Below are 26,200 nucleotides of genomic sequence, written 5' to 3' on the forward strand. Positions count from 1 at the left end.
CTTTGCAGCCTCTCTGTGTCCTCTACACAACCCGCTTTCCCACTAATCTTTGTGTCATCTGCAAATTTTGTTGCACTACACTCTGTCCCCTCTTCCAGGTCATCTATGTATATTGTAAACAGTTGTGGTCCCAGCACCAATCCCTGTGGCACACCACTAACCACCGATTTCCAACCCGAAAAGGACCCATTTATCCCGACTCTTTGCTTTCTGTTAGCTAGCCAATTCTCTATTCATGCTAATACATTTCCTCTGACTCTGCGTACCTTTATCTTCAAAAATACTTCATTGGCTGTAAAGCATTTTGAGACCCCCGGTGGTCGTGAAAGGCGCTATATAAATGCAAATCTTTCTGTTTCAGGATCTCAATGTGTGTAAATTGGCTGGTGCTTTTCCTACATGACAACAGTGATCCTCTGCCATGTACAGTCGGTCAGTGGGAAAGCCCTGATGAGCACTCAGTCCCAGGCCTCCACCAGCGATATTCTAAAACTAGCCACTAGTGGGCGCGGAGAAGCAAATAAAAGAGGGCTGGGAGCATAGCCCTGCCTCCATTCAGTGAACTCTGTGTGGCGTGGGGGGATGTGGGGGGGCGTGTGTGACTGGCCGCTCCTTATGACGTGTGACTTTACAACACGATGCAGAGTGGCCCTGGAGCCCAGTCCTCGGCCGAGATTGAGAGACAAATGGCCCTTACCTGCAGGCGGGTCCAGTTGTTTGCCAAGGGTTTCTGTGCTCATGCACACCTGCTGATGTACCTGATCTCCACCAGGGGGCACCGCCTGCCACAAACCAAAAACAAATACATATTAAGGTAGATGGAACTGGTGAGCTGATGGGAGTTTCTGGCACATCTTTACACCCAGAACAACCAAAATAGCTCCACCCTACCGTTCTCTTTGGGCTGAGGATGACGGCGTTGACGGCCCCCGTGTCAGGTTCTGCTGTCCCCTCCTCCTGGGCCCTGAATTACTCTCAGCCAGAGGGCTGACAGGTACCGTGCACCAAGACCTCCAAAACCAGTTTCTGGGACACACCTCGTGCACGATTGTTCCACGGGGAGGCGCTAACATATCCGTTCCTGATCCCTACAGCCCAGATTGGGAACACCATTGTTTGTTTGTGTGTGTGATTACACATCTCAAAGGGTAGGAGGAGGGGGATGGGAGGAGGAAGGGAGGGGGAACGGAGGAAGGAAGGGAGGGGGTTAGGGAGGGGGAAGAAAAGGAGGGGAGAGAGAGGGGAGGGGGAGGGGGTGGGAGAGGGAGAGGGGAGGGGGTGGGAGAGGGGATAAGGGAGGGGGTGAGGGGGAGGGGGATGGGTGGAAGGATAGTACGGGGGGTGGGAGGGAGGGAGGAGAGAGGGGGTATGGGAGGGAGGAGAGAGGGGGTATGGGAGGGAGGAGAGAGGGGGTATGGGAGGGGGAGGGAGGAGGGACGGGGGGGAGAGGGGGTAAAGGAGGGGGAGGGAGGAGAGAGGGGGAGGGGGAGCAGAGAAGGAGGAAAAGGAAGGGAAGGAGCGGAGGAAGGGAGGGAGGAGAGGAAGAAAGGTGGAGTGGGGGGATGGGGGCCAGGAGAGCTTGCTTCTGGAATATTCTGCAATTCATGTTTGCTCCCACATCGTCATAGCTGCGTTGAATCTGCCAATCAACAAACTCGCCATTTAGTGCAGTGCGACTCAGAGTAGATTCTTTATGGTTCGGGAGGGCGGGGAAGAGTTGACAAACCAGAAGGCACAGGAGATTGAAGCAGGCGGCAGAATTGGGTTCAAGAGAAAATTGGATGTGTTCAGCGATGGAGCTGGGATTGGCCGACTGGGGGGGGCGGGGGAGAGGTGGAGAATGAACTCAAGATTTGGGCGAGTTGGCAGCAAGGGCACTGAGCTGGGAATGCGGATATACCCAGACTCTCCGGCCCAACATGGAGACCGAGGACAGGTGACCGGTTCCTGGGAGCGGGATGGAGGTGGTTCAACAAAGCCACACTGACCAACCTCTGGTTCCTGGAGTGAAATGGGGGATCCGGTGAGGCGGGGTTGGTTTCTACAAGAAAAGGGACGGGCTTTCTGGGCCCAGTGGGGGAGACATTCGGTCGTGCCTCTGTTGTGGCGTTAATCCAGGCGGAGCGGTACTTTTAGCGCCTTGAAAATGTTTGCGCCCTCTGCGCAGAAATTCGTCAGAATGGGTCGAAGAGCTGACCGGGATGCTAAATCAGCCGTGGCACACCAGAACTGGGGGGGGGTGGTGCGCTAACAGAAATCCCGGCGTTGAATTTAACCGAGCCATCGCGCGTGCGCCAAACTCCGAATCAGATCCCAGGAAAAGTCAAGTCTTAAAGGCGCGGCATCGTAATAGAAACATAGAAAATAGGTGCAGGAGTAGGCCATTCGGCCCTTCTAGCCTGCACCACCATTCAATGAGTTCATGGCTGAACATGCAACTTCAGTACCCCATTCCTGCTTTCTCACCATACCCCTTGATCCCCCTAGTAGTAAGGACTTCATCTAACTCCTTTTTGAATATATTTAGTGAATTTGCCTCAACAACTTTCTGTGGTAGAGAATTCCACAGGTTCACCACTCTCTGGGTGAGGAAGTTTCTCCTCATCTCGGTCCTAAATGGCTTACCCCTTATCCTTAGACTGTGTCCCCTGGTTCTGGACTTCCCCAACATTGGGAACATTCTTCCTGCATCTAACCTGTCTAACCCCGTCAGAATTTTAAACGTTTCTATGAGGTCCCCTCTCATTCTTCTGAACTCCAGTAAATACAAGCCCAGTTGATCTAGTCTTTCTTGATAGGTCAGTCCCGCCATCCCGGGAATCAGTCTGGTGAACCTTCGCTGCACTCCCTCAATAGCAAGAATGTCCTTCCTCAAGTTAGGAGACCAAAACTGTACACAATACTCCAGGTGTGGCCTCACCAAGGCCCTGTACAACTGTAGCAACACCTCCCTGCCCCTGTACTCAAATCCCCTCGCTATATGTCACCATTCAGATAACAGTCTGTCTCTCTGTTTTTACCACTAAAGTGGATAACCTCACATTTATCCACATTATACTGCATCTGCCATGCATTTGTCCACTCACCTAACCTATCCAAGTCGCTCTGCAGCCTCATAGCATCCTCCTCACAGCTCACACTGCCACCCAACTTAGTGTCATCCGCAAATTTGGAGATACTACATTTAATCCCCTCGTCTAAATCATTAATGTACAGTGTAAACAGCTGGGGCCCCAGCACAGAACCTTGTGGTACCCCACTAGTCACTGCCTGCCATTCTGAAAAGTACCCATTTACTTCTACTCTTTGCTTCCTGTCTGACAACCAGTTCTCAATCCATGTCAGCACACTACCCCCAATCCCATGTGCTTTAACTTTGCACATTAATCTCTTGTGTGGGACCTTGTCGAAAGCCTTCTGAAAGTCCAAATACACCACATCAACTGGTTCTCCCTTGTCCACTCTACTGGAAACATTCTTTAAAAATTCCAGAAGATTTGTCAAGCATGATTTCCCTTTCACAAATCCATGCTGACTTGGACCTATCATGTCACCTCTTTCCAAATGCGCTGCTATGACATCCTTAATAATTGATTCCATCATTTTACCCACTACCGATGTCAGGCTGACTGGTCTATAATTCCCTGTTTTCTCTCGCCCTCCTTTTTTAAAAAGTGGGGTTACATTGGCTACCCTCCACTCCAGAGGAACTGATCCAGAGTCTATGGAATGTTGGAAAATGACTGTCAATACATCCGCTATTTCCAAGGCCACCTCCTTAAGTACTCTGGGATGCAGTCCATCAGGCCCTGGGGATTTATCGGCCTTCAATCCCATCAATTTCCCCAACACAATTTCCCGACTAATAAGGATTTCCCTCAGTTCCTCCTCCTTACTAGACCCTCTGACCCCTTTTATATCCGGAAGGTTGTTTGTGTCCTCCTTAGTGAATACCGAACCAAAGTACTTGTTCAATTGGTCCGCCATTTCTCTGTTCCCCGTTATGACTTCCCCTGATTCTGACTGCAGGGGACCTACGTTTGTCTTTACTAACCTTTTTCTCTTTACATATCTATAGAAACTTTTGCAATCCGTCTGAATGTTCCCTGCAAGCTTCTTCTCGTACTCCATTTTCCCTGCCCTAATCAAACCCTTTGTCCTCCTCTGCTGAGTTCTAAATTTCTCCCAGTCCCCGGGTTCGCTGCTATTTCTGGCCAATTTGTATGCCACTTCCTTGGCTTTAATACTATCCCTGATTTCCCTTGATAGCCACCTTCCCTTTTTTATTTTTACGCCAGACAGGAATGTATAATTGTTGTATTTCATCCATGCGGTCTCTAAATGTCTGCCATTGCCCATCCACAGTCAACCCCTTAAGTATCATTCGCCAATCTATCCTAGCCAATTCACGCCTCATACCTTCAAAGTTAGCCTCCTTTAAGTTCTGGACCATGGTCTCTGAATTAACTGTTTCATTCTCCATCCTAATGCAGAATTCCACCATATTATGGTCACTCTTCCACAAGGGGCCTCGCACAATGAGATTGCTAATTAATCCTCTCTCATTTCAGAACACCCAGTCTAAGATGGCCTCCCCCCTAGTTGGTTCCTCGACATATTGGTCTAGAAAACCATCCCTTATGCACTCCAGGAAATCCTCCTCCACCGTATTGCTTCCAGTTTGGTTAGCCCAATCTATGTACATATTAAAGTCACCCATTATAACTGCTGCACCTTTATTGCCTGCACCCCTAATTTCCTGTTTGCTGCCCTCCCCAACATCACTACTACTGTTTGGAGGTCTGTACACAACTCCCACTAACGTTTTTTGCCCTTTGGTGTTCTGCAGCTCTACCCATATAGATTAGAGCTGCAGAACACCCAGTAAAGTTTTCAAAATCACTTTTTCTCAAGTTGAACTCTCACTTCTGTCTGCCGCTGCAAACTGGGAGGCTCACGCACCGTGCTGTGTGTAAACGTCGCACTGACTGTGACCTCCGAGGGAGGCGCTTTCTCATCCCTTTAAGTAGCCGCCAGTTAACGACTCTGCCAGCCTGGACTCACTGTTTTTCCAGACGTTTTTATTGGCGAGCGCTAAATGAGGCGCATGCACCGAATTTACCGACCGGGGCGCAAGCGTGGGCGGTGCACCAGGAATAAGTCAGGATCGGAGCGATCGTCAGCAGCAGGCGAATGGTTTGTGTCCCCCCCCCCCCCCCCCCGATGAGCCTCTAATTACTTTTCGGTTGGGGCGTTAAAAGCTGTGCTCCCGGTCGCTAAGCTCTAATGCTCCCATTAACGCCACCTCTGGCAGCTGAGGCGTTAAGACAACCAAAAATCCAGCCTGTGTCTTTTTCCGGCTCCTCTGTCCTTATTCATGTGGTAAGCGCTTTACTGAGCGGGATCATCAGGGAGCGTCACTGGGGACCGTCACTGGGACCGTCACTGGGGAGCGTCACTGGGGACCGTCACTGGGGAACGTCACTGGGACCGTCACTGGGGACCGTCACTGGGGAGCAGCCTGCGCTCTCATACCTTGCCGTTCTCCGAGCCGGTGGTGCCAGTCTGTCCGTTGCCACTTTCCGTGCTTTGCCCGCTGCCTGCACTCCGAATGCTGCCCACGCTACCTGTGCTGCCCACGCTGTTCCTGTCACCTGCTGAGTAAGAGGACACATGACAAACGGCACAGAGTGGCGAGGGTTATTTCACTGCTATTACCTGTCTGCGATCGGCTGCCGCTCAGCTAAGCTCAAGCATGTGAGTCAAAACACCCTGGAATAATTTCCCCACAGCAGTCCTTGTGATAGTCACATTACCCGCTGTCTCAAACTTCATTCCAGAGACTTGGGCACAAAATCCAGGCTAACACTCCCAGTGCAGCGTTGAGGGAGTGCTACACTGTCAGAGGTGCTGTTCTTCAGATGAGACGTTAAAACCGAGGCCATGTCTGTTCTCTCGGGTGGACACAAAAGATCCCACGGCACTATTTTGAAGAAGAGCAGGGGAGTTCTGCCCTATGTCCTGGACAATATTCCTCCTTCAACCAACACCTAAAACAGATTAACTGCTCGCTCTTGCTGTTTGTGGGACCTCTCTTTGTGCAAACTGGTCACCACATTACCCACAAAACGACTATAACTACATTTCACAGGTAACTCACTGGATATGAAGCACTTTGGAACATTCTGATGATGTGAAAACGTGCTGTATAAATGGAAACTCATTCTACTTTTTAAAAAATCGCCATCCATTTTTACTCGCCGCTGTGAAGCACCTGGCGACATTGTTCTACACTGAAGATGCTATATAAATGCAACTTGATGTTGTGCATTAGCCCACTCTCTTTGCCCCACCTCTGGCGGCTGAGCCGACCACCGCCTTCGCCCCTCCCTCAATCTCTCCACCTTCCCATCCTCCTTTCAGACCCTCCCGTCTTTCGAATGAGACATTAAACTGGGCCCCCGTCTGCTCTCTCGGGTGGACGTAAAAGATCCCATGGCACTATTTCGAAGAAGAGCTGGGGAGTTATTCCCAGTGTCCTGGCCAATATTTATCCCTCAACCAACATAACAAAAAAACAGATCATCTGGTCATTATCACATTGCTGTTTGTGGGAGCATGCTGTGCGCAAGTTGGCTGCCACGTTTCCCACATTACACCAGTGACTACGCTTCAAAAAGTGCTTCATTGGCTGTAAAGCGCTTTGAAACGTCCTTGTAATCACTGTTGTAATGTAGGAAATGCGGCAGCCAATTTGCGCACAGCAAGCTCCCACAAACAGCAATGTGATAATGAGCAGATCATCTGTTTTTGTTATGTTGATTGAGGGATAAATATTGGCTGGGGATAACTCCCTTGCTCTTCTTCAAATAGTTACCAAGGGATCTTTTACATCCACCTGAGAGAGCAGACGGGGCCTCAGTTTAATGCCTCATCTGAATGACGACACCTCCGACAGTGCAGCTCTCCCTCAGTACTGCACTGGAATGTCAGCTTAGATTTTTGTGCTCAAGTCCCTGGGGTGGAACTTGAACCCACAACCTGCTGACTCAGAGATGACTATGGGGAGAGAGAAGGACCTCAGCTGAGAGAGAGGCTGGAGTGAATGGACACAGAGGGAACCATGGTCAGTGGTCCACTGAACGTTCCGCTCTTGTTCCCTCAAATGCCTCATCCCACACTCTGTTCTCCCTCCATCCCGTGATAAAATCAAGACTCACCACCATCTCCTACTCCTAACATACTGTCCCAGGATCTGAAAACTGTGGGACTCCCCACCTTCCCCCACCCATTTTCCCTCCATCCTAACCGCCAAATGGTTTTACAACCATTGGGGTCTCAGAACCAGTACGTTTCACCTCATCGCCTCTCCTGCTGCCTACAGTAGTTGTGTCGTCCTGAGAGTTAGACCTTTGTCCTTTCTGTTACATGTGCAATACTATGTAACCTATATCATACCGCCACCAGAGGGCGCACCTGTTGGAGTCCCAAGGGATCCCAGCATCCCTTGGGAGCACTGTATATAAGCAGGCCTCCCATGCTGTACCAACACTCTAGAGTTAGAATAAAGGAGCTAAGGTCACACTTGCTCACGTCTACAGTACTCAGTTACATTACTTTATTATGAACATAACACTTCCCCCCCCCCTGCGTTTCTCAGTAAAAGATCAACGAACATTAAGGGGAATGGATGGGACACAGACAAGGGTTCCAGTACGGGAATGATTTTGTTTAACAGAGAAGAGGGATGGATCCAAGTGAGAACGATAGACGAGAGCGTGGGTGGATGGGGGAGCAATTAGAAAGAATCAGATTAATTTATCCCACTTGGAGGCATTGCACTGGCATTAGGGTTTTTGGGAGAGGGTGAGGTGAGCAAAAGCATGGAATAAATATTCCTAATGTACAACAGGAAGCACCGGCTGTGGAAAGGGGATGTTCAAGGTTGCTCCAGTATATCGCGGGTGATCATGGGACCAGGAATAAGCAGGAGGGCAGAGGTGATGCTTACCCAGATCTGGATGTCTGAGGACCCAGATATCCTCAGCAGATACGAAGAGCTGGGTTGTTGGGTACATGCGCTCCATGCCTCTCCCTACCATAGATAAGAAGAACTGATGGGTCTGCGTGATCGCTGCTCAACGTAACCTCCTAACTGACCAAGAACACCACAAACCAGAGGCTGTGTGTGCGTCACTGGCAGAGCAGCCTCTCAAGTGTCGTCGGAACCACTCGGGAGACTGCACTTCGACATTCCTCGGGGGTTGCCAGGAGACACCCAAGTCTAACACGAGTAATGTGGGAGTAAACTTGGAACAGGCCGCTCACGACGCGCCCGAGGCCTGCTATCGTTCCCACAGCAACCAACACAGGCCCAGTGGGGGAAAGGCAGCAACCAGCCAAGGTGAGCTCAGGAGACTCGCCTACTGCACCGCTTCCATTCTGTTCCATACCACCGCACGTCTGTTTGTTAAACACAGACAGAGGCCGACTCTACACCAGAAGGGAACACACCAAACATAAAAGATCACAAAACAAATACCGTGAGCCTCAATTCACTTTTTGATTATTATTTTCTCTCCTGTCTCTGTCTGGGCTACAAGCTCGCTGATAGCCCTCTCCCATCACCATTCTTCAAGTGCCAGCTTAGACGCTGAGAACTGATTTGGAACATGGAAGGCATCACAACCAATGGAAATTCTGCCCTCAGCCAACAGCTACACGCACGTTGTAGTGAGGGGGTCACTCAAGTGAGAGAGGTCCCTTTTTTAGCCCAGGGGCACTGAGGCCAATTGTCTTGTCCTAGGACCACCTGGTCTTCCAGCTAATCCCCCACAGACCAGGAACGTAGCCTGGCACCTTTTGGTCTGTATGACTTCGTACGATCTTCGTGATGTCTTCCCTACAAGGCCACGGTTTCCTCCTCTGATTGAAGAGAAAGACAGAGTGAGGGAGGGAGACTATAATTCCAGGTAACCTGAAAAACTGAGAGATGAAAACAGAACATCGAAGAACAAGAGCAAAAACGGTTCATTAGACATGAAGCCAAGGCAGCAAGGCCCAGGAGAGGAGTATGGAGAGTACAGGGGTTCGAATCAAAGTTACTTGACTCCCCTCCATGACACTTATTACCAAACATTGGCATTATTGGCATTAACATCTCTGGAATTCCCTCCATAAAACTCTCCATCTCTCTACCTTTCTATGTTGCCCCTTAAAACCTACCTCATTGACCAAGGTTTTGGTCACCTGTCCTGATATCCCTTTATGTGGCTCAGTCCCAAATTATTTCCGATAACGCTCCCGTAAGCAGCTTGGGACATTTTACAAAGTTGAAGGCGCTATATAAATGCAAGTTGTTGGGTTGTTATCGCTACTCATCACAGTCACCCAAACCCCAAACCACTGCAAACGCACCTATCACTAGAAAAGACTCAACGTTAACAGACTATGATAAATGTCGCCTTGGAACAATCCCTTCCACATCAGCATATGCATGGTCTTCCAGGCTGGGTATTGGATGAGAAGATCCTCGAATAATGTCGCGTGCCACAATGCAGAGACTGCAACGTCTTTCTGGATGGATGGGTGAAGATGTGCCGAATGGCCTTCCTCACCTGTATCTATCTTGTGATCCTATGCCTCATACCCATTCCTTTCCAATGATCTCACCTTGCTTGGTCTTCATAACCACAATTTCCTTTTTTACCTCCTCTCTCTCAACCTTGCTGACGGTTTGGTGTCTGGGGCAATGGTGGTGTCTGGGACAATGGTGGTGTCTGGGACAATGGCGGTGTCTGGGGCAATGGCGGTGTCTGGGACAATGGCGGTGTCTGGGACAATGGCGGTGTCTGGGGCAATGGCGGTGTCTGGGGCAATGGCGGTGTCTGGAGCAATGGCGGCGTCTGGAGCAATGGCGGTGTCTGGAGCAATGGCGGTGTCTGGGACAATGGCGGTGTCTGGAGCAATGGCGGTGTCTGGGGCAATGGCGGTGTCTGGGGAAATGGCGGTGTCTGGGGCAATGGCGGTGTCTGGGGCAATGGCGGCGTCTGGAGCAATGGCGGCGTCTGGGGCAATGGCGGTGTCTGGGGCAATGGCGGCCTCTGGAGCAATGGCGGCGTCTGGGGCAATGGCGGCGTCTGGGGCAATGGCGGCGTCTGGAGCAATGGCGGCGTCTGGAGCAATGGCGGCGTCTGGAGCAATGGCGGCGTCTGGGGCAATGGCGGTGTCTGGGGCAATGGCGGCGTCTGGGGCAATGGCGGTGTCTGGGGCAATGGCGGTGTCTGGAGCAATGGCGGCGTCTGGGGCAATGGTGGCGTCTGGGGCAATGGCGGTATCTGGGGCAATGGTGGCGTCTGGGGCAATGGCGGTATCTGGGGCAATGGCGGTGTCTGGGGCAATGGTGGTGTCTGGGGCAATGGCGGTGTCTGGGGCATTGGGTCTCCTTTCAAGGTTTCACGATAGAGCCCAAAATAAATATGCTTCGCACAAGGCTCTCAAAGACCAACACAAAGGGGAGAGTCTTATATTAATCCATACAGACATTGAAGCATTAATATTCAGAAGCAGAGGTGTAATTTTACGAACTCACGCTCCTGGTTCTGAGCCTCACCTACTTGGAACAAATACTGAGCGATCAGGCACACAACCATTCCCCCGCTCAAGTGTTTCCCCCGTCCATCCATTTTAGCGGATGGAAATTTGGGATAGGTGAGGGTGCCCAAAATGAGCTTGGGGGGAGGGAAGCAAAACTTTACACGACTTCCAAATATGACTCCTGGAATCAGCCTGTCAATGAGCGGATGAGAGAGTGCTCCCCTGTGATGTTACATAAGAACATAAGAAATAGGAGCACGAGTCGGCCATTTGGCCCCTCGAGCCTGCTCTGCCATTCAATAAGATCATGGCTGTTCTAACATTAGCCTCAACTCCACTTCCCTGCCCGCTCCCCATAACCCTCGACTCCCCTATAGTTCAAAAATATTTCTATCTCCACCTCAAATATATTCAAACACGCAGCCCCACAGCTCTCTGGAGTAGAGAATTCCAAAAAGTCACGATGCTCAGAGAAGGAATTCCTCATCATCGCTGTTTTAAATGGGCAACCCCTTATTCTGAAACTATGCCCACTAGTTCTAGATTCCCTACGAGGGGAAACATCCTCTCTGCATCTACCCTGTCAAGCCCCCTCAGAATCTTATATGTTTCAATAAGATCACCTATCATTCTTCTGAATTCCAATGAGTATAGGCCCAACCTGCTCAACCTTTCTTCAGAAGACAACCCCTTCATCTCAGGAATCAACCTAGTGAACCTTCTCTGAACAGCCTCCAATGCAAGTATATCCTTCCTTAAATAAGGAGATCAAAACTGTATGCAGTACTCCAGGTGTGGTCTCACCAATGCCCTGTACAGTTGTAGCAGGACTTCGCTGCTTTTATACTCTATCCCCCTTGCAATAAAGGTCAACATTCCATTTGCCTTCCTGTTTACTCGCTGTACCTGCTGTACAGATCTGGACAGCGGGGAATTAGCAGAGCTCCACACGGCAAGAGCACCATGCTCAGAAACACAGAAATCCGCGACTGCAGCTCCAGTCATTACACTGGGCGATGGCAGCACCTGAGCTCGGGGTGGGCGAATCTGTACACAGTCCAAACCGCTAAATATAAACAGCAGACAGTGATAGCATCATTGATTGACAGAAGTGAAGTGTTACGAGGGGTCGTCACGGTGACGCGGGTGATTGGCCAATAATGTACAAGCCGTTGAATGATGAAGCCACATAATCTGAACTGGGCCGGAACTTGACCTCACCATGAACTTGCAGAACTCACGGTGAGAACACGTCATCATCATCATCATCATCATAGGCAATCCCTTGAATCGAGGATGACTTGCTTCCACTTCAAAAAGTTCGCAGGTGTTTCAATGAAGGACCTAAAATTCCAGGTCCCGAACTAAATCTCGAAGGGTGGAAGATGCCTGTGCGTGGATTTTTTTTAACATGGGGTGGCCGTTGCACACCAGCCACCACACGGGCTTGACAGAGCTAGGTCTTGCTCCAGAGGCAAGGGTTACCCAAGACGACTGGAGACCAGCTCTGCTGCATGGACCTAGTGCGCACACATATGGCACTGTGGGCTAGTCCGTGCTGCCTCTGGGCCCTCGCCTCTCCTGGGCCCCGATCACGTCCCTTTACAATCTCTTGCCGCTCCTGCGCCCCGACCTCGCCGCTCCTGCTGTACCTGCCCACGCTCCAATCACCGACCTGGACCTTGGTGACGTCACTCTTCGCTGCCGTTGCTCTCCTGCTCCAGCACGTGCTGCTCCCTGGAGTGGTACCCCGTCACACTGCTCCATCCGCTCCTCAGCCTGCTCTGATGGTGCTCACAGGCCGGGGCCCGCTCAGCACTATGACAACACGTCATAGCTGAGTAACGTATAACAGGCTTATATATTGAATCTGCTCCCACCACCCTTTCATGAAGTGCATGCCAGATCACAAAAACTCTCTGTGTAATTTTGCTTTTCTCTGTCGCCTCCGGTTCTTTCGCCACTAACCTTAATTCTGTGTCCCCTGGTTACTGACTCTCCTGCCCATGGAAACAGTGCAGTTCATACAACGTACAATCTGTAGTTTACATATTATCAGTGTGCAGTCTGGGCCGTGATCACTGGCTTCCCACACACTGATCCATAAACCAGCAGGTTAGGATAACATTAAAATTAGAGTAAATTATGAGAGGTTCGAGGTCAGTCTCCGGAATTTCGACTGCAAAAGATGTCACTTGGATAGTAGCCGATCCCCTGTGTCGTTACTCTCAGATAATCTGGAACGTGAGTGTGGAAAGATTGGAGAAACTGGGATTGTTCTCCTTCGAGCAATCCCAGAGGGGAGATTTAATGGAGGTGTACAAAATTATGAGGGTTTTTTTTGACTGACTAAATAAAAATAAACTGTGTCCATGGGCAGGAGGGTCAGTAACCAGGGGACACAGAATTGGAGGCGAAAGAGAAGCACGAAATTATGCAGTGAGTTGTTGTGATCTAGAATGCACTTTGTGAAAGGGCGGTGGGAACAGATTCAATTCGGTTGTGATGTCCGAAATCCGGAAACCTCGGGACCGAGGCCGTTCTGGATTTTGTGCATTTCCGGATTTCGAACCGTCTTTGCCTAGGCCGAGGTAGGAGGGGTCAGGCAGGGTCGGGCGGCCGAGGTAAGGGGCAGAAGGCGAGGTCGGGTGGCCGAGGTAAGGGGCAGGAGGCGAGGTCGGGCTGCCGAGGGCCAGGGCGGAGGTCGGGCCACCGAGGCGGGGGTGTCCGGATTTTGGAACATTTTCTGGATGACCCCGCCACGGACCGGCCCGGTGTCCGGATTCCGGAACATTCTGAATTTTGGAACTCCAGATTTCAGACGCTCAACCTGTAGTAACTTTCAAAAGGGAACTGGATACATACTTGAAAAGGAAAACATTTCCAGGGCTATGGGAAAGAATGGAGGAGTTGGGATTAATTGTATAACTCGTTCAAAAGAGCCGGCACAGACACGATGGACCGAATGGCCTCCTGTGGTGTCAGATTCTATGATTTTCCGATTCATACCCTGGCATGCATTTTCAGACCTCAAGGATCAGCCAAGTAACCAAATCCCACCAAACCCGAGGTGCCCCCAAACAGTGCTGTCGTACCCTGGAACCAGGGGCTAAAGCAAAGCACCCTCGCCGTTGGATAGCCTTTTCACAGAGTTAGCACAGGGACAATGGGCCAAATGATCTCTTTCTGTACTAGTTGCAGGCTCTGGCCATTAGATATCAAAGTGGAGTGTGTTTCTGAAGTCTCACTCTCTTGTCCCTCACCATCTTATATATTTAAAGACTTCATTCATCAACTGGCGATGGGTAACATCACAGGAGCGTGCCTGTAGCTTTTTGAAAATCCTTTCAAACAACATCTTATTCCTCTATTCATGTGAGGAATGAAGGCAGGAAGTAAGGTTTGTCATGTAATAAGGATGCAGCAAAATTAGAACATTCACAAAAAATTATTAACCTTACCTATAGACTCCAATTTGCTAAGTTTGAACATAAGAACAAAAGAAATAGGAGCAGGAGCAGACTATTCGACCGCTCGAGCCTGCTCCACCATTCAATAAGATCATGGCTGATTTGATCTTGACCTCAACTCCCTTCCCTGCTTGCTCCCCATAGCCCTTGACTCCCTTATCATTCAAAAATCTGTCTATCTCCACCTTAAATATATTCAATAGCCCAGCCTCCGCAGCTCTCTGGGGCAGAGAATTCCAAAGATTCACGACCCTCTGAGAGAAGAAATTTCTCCTCATCTCCGTTTTAAAATCCCCTTATTATAAAACTATGCCCCCTAGTTCTAGATACCCCCATGAGGGGAAACATCCTCTCTGCATCTACCCTGTCAAAGCCCCCTCAGAATCTTATATGTTTCAATAAGAAATCTGAAAACAATGTCAGAGGCCTGTGCCTTTCTGAGAAGCCTGAGGCTCAAGTTCACAGGCCTTCCCAGACCAAGCATTGTCAGTTTAATCTATCACACAAATTAACTGGCTTCAACTCGCACAATGTCTCAGTGCCTGCAAGAAAATGTATTTTATCACTGACAGGAAGATTGGCCGTTCACAGAGTGGGCCGGGACCTGCTGTTTGGAAACAGTGCTTCACCCTCTGGTCTTGCGCCTTGATGGAAGATGACTTGAGGACTAAAGGCCCTGGGAACTCACTTCAGGAGCCGAGATCAGGACATTACTGAGGAGTCTCAGGCTGGGATCTGCTAACTCGTCGCAGATTGGTATTGGATAGAGGCGAGGTGTTTAAGATTAAAGGAATTTGATAGGATAGAGAGAAACTATTACCTCTGGTGGCGATGTCCAGAACAACAATAACAACAACTTGTATTTATATAGCGCCTTTAACGTAGTGAAACATCCCACGGTGCTTCACAGGAGTATTATAAGACAAAATATTTGACACAGAGCCACATAAAAAGAAATTAGGGCAGGTGACCAAAAGCTTGGTCAAAGATGTAGGTTTTAAGGAGTGTCTTAATGAAAGAAAGAGAGGTGGCGAGGTTTAGGCAAGGTGTTCCAGAGCTTGGGGCCCAGGCAGCAGAAGGCACAGCCACCGATGGTTGTGCGATTATAATCAGGGATGCTCAAGAGGGCAGAATGAGAGGAGCGGAGACATCTCGGGGAGGTTGTAGGGCTGGAGGAGATTACAGAGATAGGGAGGGGCGAGGCAATGGAGGGATTTGAAAACAAGGATGAGAATTTTGAAATCGAGGCATTGCTTAACCGGGAGCCAATGTAGGTCAGCGAGCACAGGGGGTGATGGGTGAGCGGGACTTGGTGTGAGTTAGAACACAGGCTGCCAAGTTTTGGATGACCTCAAGTTTACGGAGGGTAGAATGTGGGAGGCCAGCCAGGTGTGCGTTGGAATAGTCGAGTCTAGAGATAACAAAGGTATGGATGAGGGCTTCAGCAGATGAGCTGAGGCAGAGGCGGAGTCGGCGATGTTACGTAGGTGGGAAAAGGCGGTCTTAGTGGGGCATTACCTTAAAATTAGAGCTGGGCCGTTCAGGGGTGATGTCAGGAAGCACTTCTTCACACAAAGGGTTGTGGAAATCTGGAACTCTCTCCCTCAAAATGCTTTTGAAACTGGGGGCCAATTAAAAATTTCAAAATGATAGGTTTTTTTTTTAGGCAAAGATATTAAGGGTTACAGAACCAAAGCAGGTGAATGGGATTAAGATGCAGATCAGCAGAACAGGCTCGATGGGCTGAATGACATTCTCCTGTTCTTATGTTCCTTCGTATGTTCATATGAATAGAATGTTCTTCTGAGGACAATTTGGGAACATAAAATCACACGGTCCCTGCTATTGGCTTGAACCCCGAGTTACCTGCGGAAGCCTCGCTATTCTCCGTGTTGTGATTGGTTCGGCTGAATCCAGAATGGTTGAAGGTGCGGTGGGCGGGCAGGGTCTGCGAATACATCTGTTGGTAGAGCTGGTATGCGTCGTCGGTTTGCGAAGTGGTCAAGGTGGTCTGGTGCATCTTGGGGAACCCCTGGCGTTGGTGAGGAGGCACTGAGGCGTGACGGGTGAGGGTGCCTATGGGCAAAGAACCAACACAATTAGACATTCATACTTTACTCAATGCCCCACTGTGTCAGTCTGATGACACTCTATAATATCGTCACTTTGCCGATCGTGGATTAATTAAGGAAAGCCAGCACAGATTTGTTAAAGGCAAATCGTATTTAACTAACTTGATGGAGTTTTTTGATGAGGTAACAGAGAGGGTCGATGAGGGTAATGCGGTTGACGTGGTGTACATGGATTTATAAAAGGCGTTCGACATAGTACCACATAATAGGCTTACCAGCAAAGTTGAAGCCCATGGAATAAAAGGGACAGTGGCAGCATGGATACGGAATTGTCGAAGTGACAGGAAACAGAGAGTAGTGGTGAACAGTTGTTTTTCGGACTGGGGGAAGGTATACAGTGGTGTTCCCCAGGGGTCGGTTCTAGGACCACTTCTTTTCTTGATAATATATTAACGTCTTACACATGAGTGTACAGGGCACAATTTCAAAATTTGCAGATGACACAAAACTTGGAAGTATAGTGAACAGTCAGGGGGAGAGTGATAGATTTAAAGAGGACATAGACAGGCTGGTGGAATGGGCAGACACGTGGCAGATGAAATTTAATGCAGAAAAGTGCGAAGTGATACATTTTAGTAGGAAGAACAAGGAGAGGCACTATAAACTAAAGGGTACAATTCTAAATGGGGTGCATGAACAGAGAGACTTGGGAGTAGCATTTGGAAAAGCAAAATTCGGTCAGGCAGAGTCAGCATGGATTTATGAAGGGGAAGTCATGTTTGACAAATTTGCTAGAATTCTTTGAGGATGTAACAAACAGGGTGGATAAAGGGGAACCAGTGGATGTGGTGTATTTGGACTTCCACAAGGCATTTGACAAGGTGCCACATAAAAGGTTACTGCACAAGATAAAAGATCACAGGGTTGGGGGTAATATATTAGCGTGGATAGAAGATTGGCTAACGAACAGAAAACAGAGAATAGGGATAAATGGTTCATTCTCGGGTTGGCAATCAGTAACCAGTGGGATGCCGCAGGGATCAGTGCTGGGACCCCAACTATTTACAATCTATATTAACGACTTGGATGAAGGGACTGAGTGTAACGTAGCCAAGTTTGCCGACGATACAAAGATGAGAGAAAAAGCAATGTGTTATGAGGACACACGAAGTCTGCAAAAGGACATAGACAGGCTAAGTGAGTGGGCAAAAATTTGGCAGATGGAGTATAATGTTAGAAAGTGTGAGGTCATGAACTTTGGCAGAAAAAAATCAAAGTTATTATTTAAATGGAGAAAGTTTTCCAAGTGTTGCAGTACAGCGGGACCTGGGGGTACTTGTGCATGAAACACAAAAGGTTAGTATGCAGGTACAGCAAGTGATCAGGAAGGCCAATGGAATCTTGGCCTTTATTGCAAAGGGGATGGAGTATAAAAGCAGGGAAGTCTTACTACAGTTGTACAGGGTATTGGTGAGGCTACACCTAGGATACTGCGTACAGTTTTGGTTTCCATATTTATGAAAGGATATATTTGCTTTGGAGGCAGTTCAGAGAAGGTTCACTAGGTTGATTCCAGAGATGAGGGAGTTGACTTATGAGGAAAGGTTGAATAGGTTGGACCTCTACTCATTGGAATTCAGAAGAATGAGAGAGGATCTTATTGAAACGTATAAGATTATGAGGGGGCTTGACAAGGTGATGCAGAGAGGATGTTTCCATTGATGGGGGGGAGACTAGAACTAGAGGGCATGATCTTAGAATAAAGGGCCGCCCATTTAAAACTGAAATGAGGAGAAATTTCTTCTCTCAGAGGGTTGTGGATCTGTGGAATTCGCTGCCTCAGAGAGCTGTGGAAGCTGGGATACTGAATAAATTTAAGACAGAAATGGACAGTTTCTTGAACGATAAGGGGATAAGGGGTAATGGGGAGCGGCAGGGAAGTGGACCTGAGTCCATGATCGTATCAGCCATGATCATATTAAATGGCGGAGCAGGCTCGAGGGGCCATATGGCCTTCTCCTGCTCCTATTTCTTATGTTCTTATATGTGAACAAATCAGTGAAGATGGCAGGGCAGATTGAGAAAGTGATTTAAAAAGCTTATGGGTTCCTGGGCTTCGTGATTCGAAGCATAGAGTACAAAAGCAAGGAAGTTATGATGAACATTTATAAAACACTGGTTCGGCCTCAACTGCAGTATTGTGTCCAATTCTGGGCACCGCACTTTAGGAAGGATGTGAAGGCCTGAGGGAGGGTGCAGAAAAGATTTGCGAGAATGGTTCCAGGGATGAGGGACTTCAGTTACGTGGCTAGACTGGAGAAGCTGGGGTTGTTCTCCTTAGAGCAGAGAAGGTTGAGTGGACATTTGGTAGGTGTTTAAAATCATGAGAGGTCTAGACAGAGTAGATAGAGAGAAACTGTTCCCATTGGCAGAAGGATCGAGAGCCAGAGGACACAGATTTATGGCGATTGGCAAAAGAACCAAAGGCGACATGAGAAAAAACATTTTTTACGCGAGTGATTAGGATCTGGAATGCGCTGCCTGAAAGGGTGGTGGAGGCAGACTCAATCATGGATTTCAAAAGGGAATTGGTAAGTGCCTGAAGGAAAAAAAAATCAGGGTTATGGGGAAAGGGCGGGGGAGTGGGACTAGCTGAGGTGCTCTTGCAGAGACCCGCACGGGCGTGATGGGCTCAATGGCCTCCTTCTGTGCTGTAACTGTTCTGTGATTCTCCTCTCCTGAAGACAATGGGCTTTGCTACGGTATAGTTCCATGGGTGCTGGGCATGTACCTCACCGCAGTGGCCATTCTTCAGGCGAGTGTTTAGCAGACTGCTCAACTATGAAGGGCATCAGAGCTAAGTCCAGTTCCATCCTTCTCCCACAGACACACAGGGGAATGTTGTAGCAGAAGTGATCCAAAGCGGGAGTGCAGAGGCACTGAGGCCAACTCTTTCCCCTTCCGACATCATCTAACTTATCACAGAATGGCAGTCAAACCTGGGGCCGAATGGTTGTGTCTTAGTTGCTGTTATGAGCCACTTTACAAACCCTCCTTCCTGCTGTCATGAGATAGGTTACTGGGACCAGTTTAAGAGACGATTTGCATGCCGAAAATTTCCTGCTCACTTGTTAATGCTTCTGACTTGAGCCAATTCATCTGCCTAGTCAACTGTGTTGTTCTTCATCAAGATCTATATAAATATAAGTTGTTGTTGTCTATCCTGCACTTTACAAAGTAGTCACCCTTTAGGAACCTATTTTGGGGAATTTTGCCAGAGATACTGTGTTCTTTCCTCCCTCACCCCCTTTCCCTGCCTCTGTACTTGCTTAAAACCTGTTGCATCTCGAACGTCTGCAGTTCTGAGGAAAGGTCAGCGACCTGACACGTTAACTCCACAGATGCTGCCTGACCCGCTGAATGTTACCAGCATTTTCTGTTGTTAATTCAGATTTCCAGCAGCCACAGTATTTTGCTTTTGCCCTGCAAAAAAATATACATGGCTCAGACATTCCTTCCCCTTTAAGAACTCTGGGATCGACCAGATAAACTAAGGTGGTCTCTTCCAGTCCTGTAAATTCCGAAGGAGCTATCTGAAATTAAAGACACATAGCTGAAAAAGGAGAACCTTGCAGATTTGTGTCTGGTCAGTATCAGCCATGGCTCAGTGGGCAGCACTCTCACCTCTGAGTCAGAAGGTTGTGGGTTCAAATCCCACTCCAGGAACTTGAGCACAATAATCTAGGCTGATACTCCCAGTGCGGTGCTGAGGGAGTGCTGCACTGTCGGAGGTGCCATCTTTCGGAGGAGACGTTAAACCGAGGTCCCGTCTGCCCCGTAAAAGATCCCACAGCACGATTTCGAAGAAGAGCAGTTTGTGGGACACCCTCAAAGCCTCCCTGATAAAGTGCAACATCCCCACTGACACCTGGGAGTCCCTGGCCAAAGACCGCCCTAAGTGGAGGAAGTGCATCCGGGAGGGCGCTGAGCACCTTGAGTCTCATCTACGAGAGCATGCAGAAATCAGGTGCAGGCAGCAGAAAGAGCATGCGGCAAACCTTTCCCTCAACGATTATCTGTCCTACCTGTGACAGGGACTGTGGCTCTCGTATTGGACTGTTCAGCCACCTAAGGACTCATTTTTAGAGTGGAAGCAAGTCTTCCTCGATTCCGAGGGACTGCCGATGATGATGATGGCTGTGTGTGGGATCTTGCTGTGCGCAAAGTGGCTGCCACATTTCCTACATTACAACAGCGACTACACTCCAAAAGTACTTCATTGGCTTTGAGATGTCCGGTGGTCGTGAAAGGCGCTATATAAATGCAAGTCTTTCTTTTCTTTTTGGTTGGGGCAGCGGGGGAGGGAATGGGTTGGGTGGAAAATCAAAGATATTCCCACCCTTGTCCTCCTCCTGCTCAGTTCATTACATCCCAGTGACATGTAATCACCAAGCTTACTTTTCACACTTTCAATGCTGTGACAGGATCTTCATTTCCCAAATGCAAAGCCTAGGGCTTTTGTTTCCAGGGAAATATTCACCTCCCTATTCGTGCCTGACTGGAAACATAAACATTTTCAAACCCTCGAGAGGCACTCAGTCCCTCTGCTCGACAATGCTGCTGCCCCACACGTAATCTCATTACTTTTGTCAAGTGACCTGCTGTGAATAAAAGGTTCCATTACATCACATGGGCCACAGGCAGTCCAGTTTCCTTTTGACCGAGGGGCATGCTCCATTGACCGCACAGAGCGCAGTTTCCTTGGAAGCATTGTGTGTGCTGAGCGCTTTCCAATCAGTGCCTGTCAGTGCGGGAACTTCATCTGCTTTACAGCCAGTGCTTTGAAGTGAGCTAAATCGATCTGTGCATCAGTAATTTTAATCGCCATCCATCCCCTCAGCCAGGCTCCGAGGCGAGTCTCGGCTTGCTTGCCAAGTGAAGAACTGTTTCATAATTGTCTCCTAATCCCAGTTTTTAAAGATAATTTTCAGCTCCTTTGCACTATCCCCATTGTAGGTCCTCAGCAGTTGCGACTCATTCCTTTGTTCCCTCTAGACTTGACTATTCCAACGCACTCCTGGCCACATGCTACCCTTCGTAAACTTAAAGTGATCCAAAATTCAGCTGCCCGTGTCCTAACTTGCACCAAGTCCCACTCACCCATTATCATCATCATAGGCAGTCCCTCGAAACGAGGATGACTTGCTTCCGCGCTGAAAAGGGATGAGTTCACTAGTGTTTCATTGATATTGCAGATCCTGAATTACATGTTGAAGGGTGGAAGATGCCTGTGCGTGGATTTTTTTAACGTGTGGTGGCCGTTGCACACCAGCCACCACACGGGCTTGACAGAGCTCGGTCTTGGTCCAGTGGCAAGGATTAACCAAGACGACTGGAGACCAGCTCTGCTGCACGAACCTTGTGCGCGCACATATTGCAGTGTGGGCTGGCCCGTGCTGCCCCTGGGCCCAAGCCTCTTCTGGGCCCCGAACTCACGCCTCTCCTGGGCCCCGATCACATCCCTCTATGAACTCTTGCCACTCCTTCGCCCCGACCTCGTCGCTCCTGCTGTACCTGCCCGCACTGCACCAGCCATTGCCCTCCTGCAGCAGCACGCACTGCTCCCTGCAGTGGCACACTGCCGCACACTGCTCCCTCTAATGGCCCCGGCCTGCTGATGGTCTTGCTGGCCGGGACCGCACCGATTTCCGGGCCGGGCCGGGCCGTTGCAGATTAACCCCCTGTGCTCGCTGACCTACATTGGCTTCCGGTTAAGCAACGCCTCGATTTCAAAATTCTCATCCTTATTTTCAAATCCCTCCGTGGCCTCGCCCCTCCCTATCTCTGTAATCTCCTCCAGCCCCACAACCGCTCAAGATATCTGCGCTCCTCTAATTCTGCCCTCTTGAGCATCCCTGATTATAATCACTCAACCATCGCTGGCCGTGCCTTCTGTTGCCTAGGCCCCAAGCTCTGGAACTCCCTCCCTAAACCTCTCTACCCTCCTTCAAGATGCTCCTTAAAACCTACCTCTTTGACCAAGCTTTTGGTCACCTGCATTAATGTCTACTTACGCGGCTTGGTGTCAAATTTTTATCTCATAACACTCCTGTGAAGCGCTTTGGGACGTTTCACTATGTTACAGGCACTATATAAATACACGTTGTTGTTGATTGAGTCGGTGACCAAGGCTCCTGTTCTCAAAGTTTGGCCATTGTCATTGTTAAATATGCCGCACTGGTTGATGCACCTTCCCATGAAGCGACTATCTGCACAAACATTATCGTGTCCTTCTGCGCATGCCCGAGGTTGGACCTGCCCCTTTAGCTCATGCGCAAGAGAGGATCCTAACCCGCGAGAGTGAGCCCAGTCTGTTCCAAGTGAGCTCTGTTCCGTCTGGAGTCGGCAGTCAGAATGGCTTGACTTAAACTTTTCGAAGAAAAACTGCTTTTTCCAAGAGGACCAATCAGCAATCAGGATTCGTCATCAAGGAGGACCAATCGGAGCTTTAGGTGTTGCAAATTAACGCTTCTGTAGTATAACTGGTGGCTTCCAGCCCTCCTATTCAAGCGCTTTGTGTAGTATCCAATGGGCTGACCCCCGACCCAACCACTCTTGTATAAAATCCCAATGGACCAAATTAACGTGTCCATTGTATAACTAGCTTCCTGCCTTATTCACTCACGTTGTATAAAATCTCAATTGATGAACCCCTTCACATTCATTCCCAATATGGAGAATCCCAAGAAACTGGCCCTTCCCATTCACTCCCAATTCCCCAGCAATCCTATGGTCCAACCCCCTTCCCATTCAATCCAACTGGTTAACATCCCAACAGACCAACAGCCTTTTCCCATTCACTCCCATTGTACAGAATTCACTGGACTAAACCCCTTCCATTCACCCCCATTGCATTGAATCCCAATGACCGCTAGCTCCCATTCACCTCCCGTTACATAGAATCCCAATAGACCCATGCTCATCCCATTTAGTTTACATTGTACAGAATCCGAATGGATCAATTCCCTTCCCTTTCGGACCCGTTGTTTGCAATCCCAGTGGATCAACCCTCCTTCCAATCACATTACACAGAAAACTTGTGGGCCAAACTGTTCTCATTCCCTTCTGTTATGTGGAATTCCAATATACTCCCATGATTTCTGCACTCCTCTCTCTGAAGGCGCAGACACTCGCTGGGATACAGTTCTACAGGCGCTTGCAGCTCTCTGATACCTTGCCTGTACTCATTGGAGTTTAGAAGAATGAGAGGTGATCTTATTGAAACATATATGATTCTGAGGGGGCTTGGCAGGGTAGATGCAGAGAGGATGTTTCCCCTTGTGGGGGAATCTAGAACTAGGGGGCATAGTTTCAGAATAAGGGGTCGCTCATTTAAAACGGAAATTAAGAGAAATTTCTTCTCTCAGAGGGTTGTAAATCTGTGGAATTCTCTGCCCCAGAGAGCTGTGGAGGCTGGGTCATTGAATATATTTAAGGCAGAGATAGACAGATTTTTGAACGATAAGGGAGTCAAGGGTTACGGGGAGCGAGCAGGGAAGTGGAGTTGAGACGAAGATCAGATCAGCCATGAACTTTTTGAATGGCGGAGCAGGCTCGAGGGGCCAAATGGCTTACTCCTGCTCCTATTTCTTATGTACTAAGTGGCTATTTTTCATGTATGGGCCTGGGCAGGGAATGTCAGCAGGCTATTGAACCATGACGGGCATCGGAATTGAGTCCAATCTCGCCACTGTCAGATATACAAACACATTCACTATGCAGAAGATGCCACTGCCGTGACATGAAATTCGAACAGAACTCCACTGATGGTTCAACAAGCAACCACAGCTGAACAGGCTGGGTTCAATGCACGCTTTGTGTTGAGTTGGCTGATCGCAGTCAGGGTTATTGCTTCTGAGCGCTATCCAGAGATCCAATGGTAAAAAGTGCACAACTATACTGACAGTAACTATGTAGGTATCAGCTGTGGCTCAGTAGGCAGCAATCTCGCCTCTGAGTCAGAAGGCCCACCCCAGGGACTTGAGCACATAAATCTAGGCCGACACTCCCAGGGCAGTGCTGAGGGAGTGCTGCACTGGTGGAGGCGCCGTCGTTCCGATGAGACGTTAAACCAAGGCCCCGCCTGCCCTCTCAAGTGGGTGTAAAATATCCCGTGGCACTATTTTAAAGAAGAGCAGGGAAGTTATCCCCAGTGTCCTGGCCCATACTGATCCCTCAACCAACATAACAAAAACAGATTATCTGGTCATTATCACGTTGCTGTTTGTGGGATCTTTCTGTGCACAAATTGGCTGTCATGTTTCCTACATTACCACAGTGCTCTTCAAAAGTACGTCATTTGCTGTAAAGCCTGTTGGGATGCCCTGAGGTTGTGCAAGGCACCATAGAAATGCAATTCTTTCTTCTTTACAGTTTTGCAGGGACCTAGAGCTAATGTGGAATCATGGCCCAGCACGAGTTAATACCTTGAGGGAGGGAACCGCAAGTTATAAGACGAAAATTACTAAGATACCCGAAATTTCTGACCCAGCCTTTCCACAAATGGAAAGCTACAAGACAAAATCGTTCCATCATTTGGAACACTCAGTGTCACTTTAAGGTAAGTCAGACACACACAAGACCACAAATTGAGTATGAAAGCCTGACGTGATATCCTTTTTATAAAAATATGTTTCTCACCGACTCAGCTTTAGATTTTCTGCTGTCACATAGGAACAGCCCCTGGAACCTGTTCCGCCATTCAATTATATCCTGGCTGTTCTGTATCTCAACCCCGTTTACCCGTCTCTGCTCCATATCCCTTGATACCCTTACCTCACCCAACAAAAGTCTACCGATCTCCGTCTTGAAAGCTCTAATTGACCCCCGACATCCACAGCTTTTGGGGGAAAGAGAGATTGCAGATTTCCTCTGCCCTTTGTGTGAAGGACTCCCACCGGGGAGGTGGAGACCACAGCCCACTGACCTGACCTCCTGCTGATCACCTCGACAATGGACGGGGGGAAATAGCCAACGCGGTCCGTGCCCTTCTGACTGTCGTGAATGTGGCCCTTCCAGCGCCCGTCAGCATGCTGTTCTAGGACCTGTCACAGGGAGAGAGTGGCACACTGAGTCACCCTACATACACACACTTACATACACACCATCACAGACGGAGAACTTCGCAGCTCCGACTGTACATACGGACCAAGGGATACAGCGGAGTGACAGTATAACAGCGTAATAATCAAACTGCAGTATAATACACACGAGCTGCTACTGTACATAGTATTCTCTGTAATATACATACGAGCTGTAGTCCCTATAGTATACACAGCAGCTGCTATTCTCTGCAATATACTCAGGGGCATTTATTCTCTGCAATATTAACAGGGGGTTGATATACCCTGTAATAGACACAGCGCCTGCTATTCCCTGTAATGTACACAGGGGGTCGATACACCCTGTAATGTACACAGGGCTGCTGTTCCCTGTAATGTACACAGGGGTTGCTGTTACATATAATGTACACAGGGCTGCTGTTCCCTGTAATGTACACAGGGGCTGCTATTTTCTATATTAATCTCAGGGGATAATAGTTTGTCAGGTGACAGTGTGGAGCAACATCATAAGCACACCCGTTGCTTGCTGTGGTCCAGAATGCGCAGTACCACAGCACCGCTGCTCGACCCAAGTGGGTTGGTGGTGGGACTGTCTGTTTCACGTCAACAAGTAGTTACATGTGCGACAATTCTGCTGCTCCTTCCCCACCCCGATCCCGGCATTACTCACCATGATAACATCCCCGGCCCGGATGTTGAGCGATGTAGGATCATGAATGTTCCAATAATCCTTAAGGGCTCGGACTTGCAGGATTCCAGAGGCCTCTGTGGAGAAGGGAGTCTCAGCTGATGAGGAACAGCAGGAAAACGCAGGAGAGGCAATGCCCACCCCACCCCAAGCCCCTACACTGTGGCAGTATCCCCCTATCGGGACGGGTAATACAGTCCTCACCGCTTACAGAGGGCACGTTGGTACTAATGCGATTTACCCGTTATCGGC

The 26,200-nt window shown here is 49.1% G+C and overlaps 1 protein-coding gene across 8 annotated transcripts in view; it reads right to left on the bottom strand.

The window, feature by feature from the left end:
* The window catches only part of LOC139226617 (caskin-2-like), a 260,876-nt gene that overhangs the window by 36,279 nt on the left and 198,397 nt on the right, over positions 1 to 26,200 (bottom strand). For 5 of the 8 annotated variants that reach the window (XM_070857492.1, XM_070857489.1, XM_070857488.1 and 2 more), the window contains 5 exons: positions 25,931 to 26,025; positions 25,125 to 25,242; positions 15,933 to 16,142; positions 5,536 to 5,657; positions 698 to 782 (listed from right to left, as the gene is read on the bottom strand). In XM_070857492.1, the coding sequence (XP_070713593.1) occupies positions 698 to 782; positions 5,536 to 5,657; positions 15,933 to 16,142; positions 25,125 to 25,242; positions 25,931 to 26,025 (630 nt within the window). The remainder of the gene's footprint in view (positions 1 to 697; positions 783 to 5,535; positions 5,658 to 15,932; positions 16,143 to 25,124; positions 25,243 to 25,930; positions 26,026 to 26,200) is intronic. The other 3 variants (XM_070857490.1, XM_070857494.1, XM_070857493.1) reach the window with 3 other exon arrangements.

This window comes from Pristiophorus japonicus, chromosome 16 (assembly GCF_044704955.1).
Source record: "Pristiophorus japonicus isolate sPriJap1 chromosome 16, sPriJap1.hap1, whole genome shotgun sequence".
Taxonomy (NCBI): Eukaryota; Metazoa; Chordata; class Chondrichthyes; family Pristiophoridae; genus Pristiophorus; species Pristiophorus japonicus.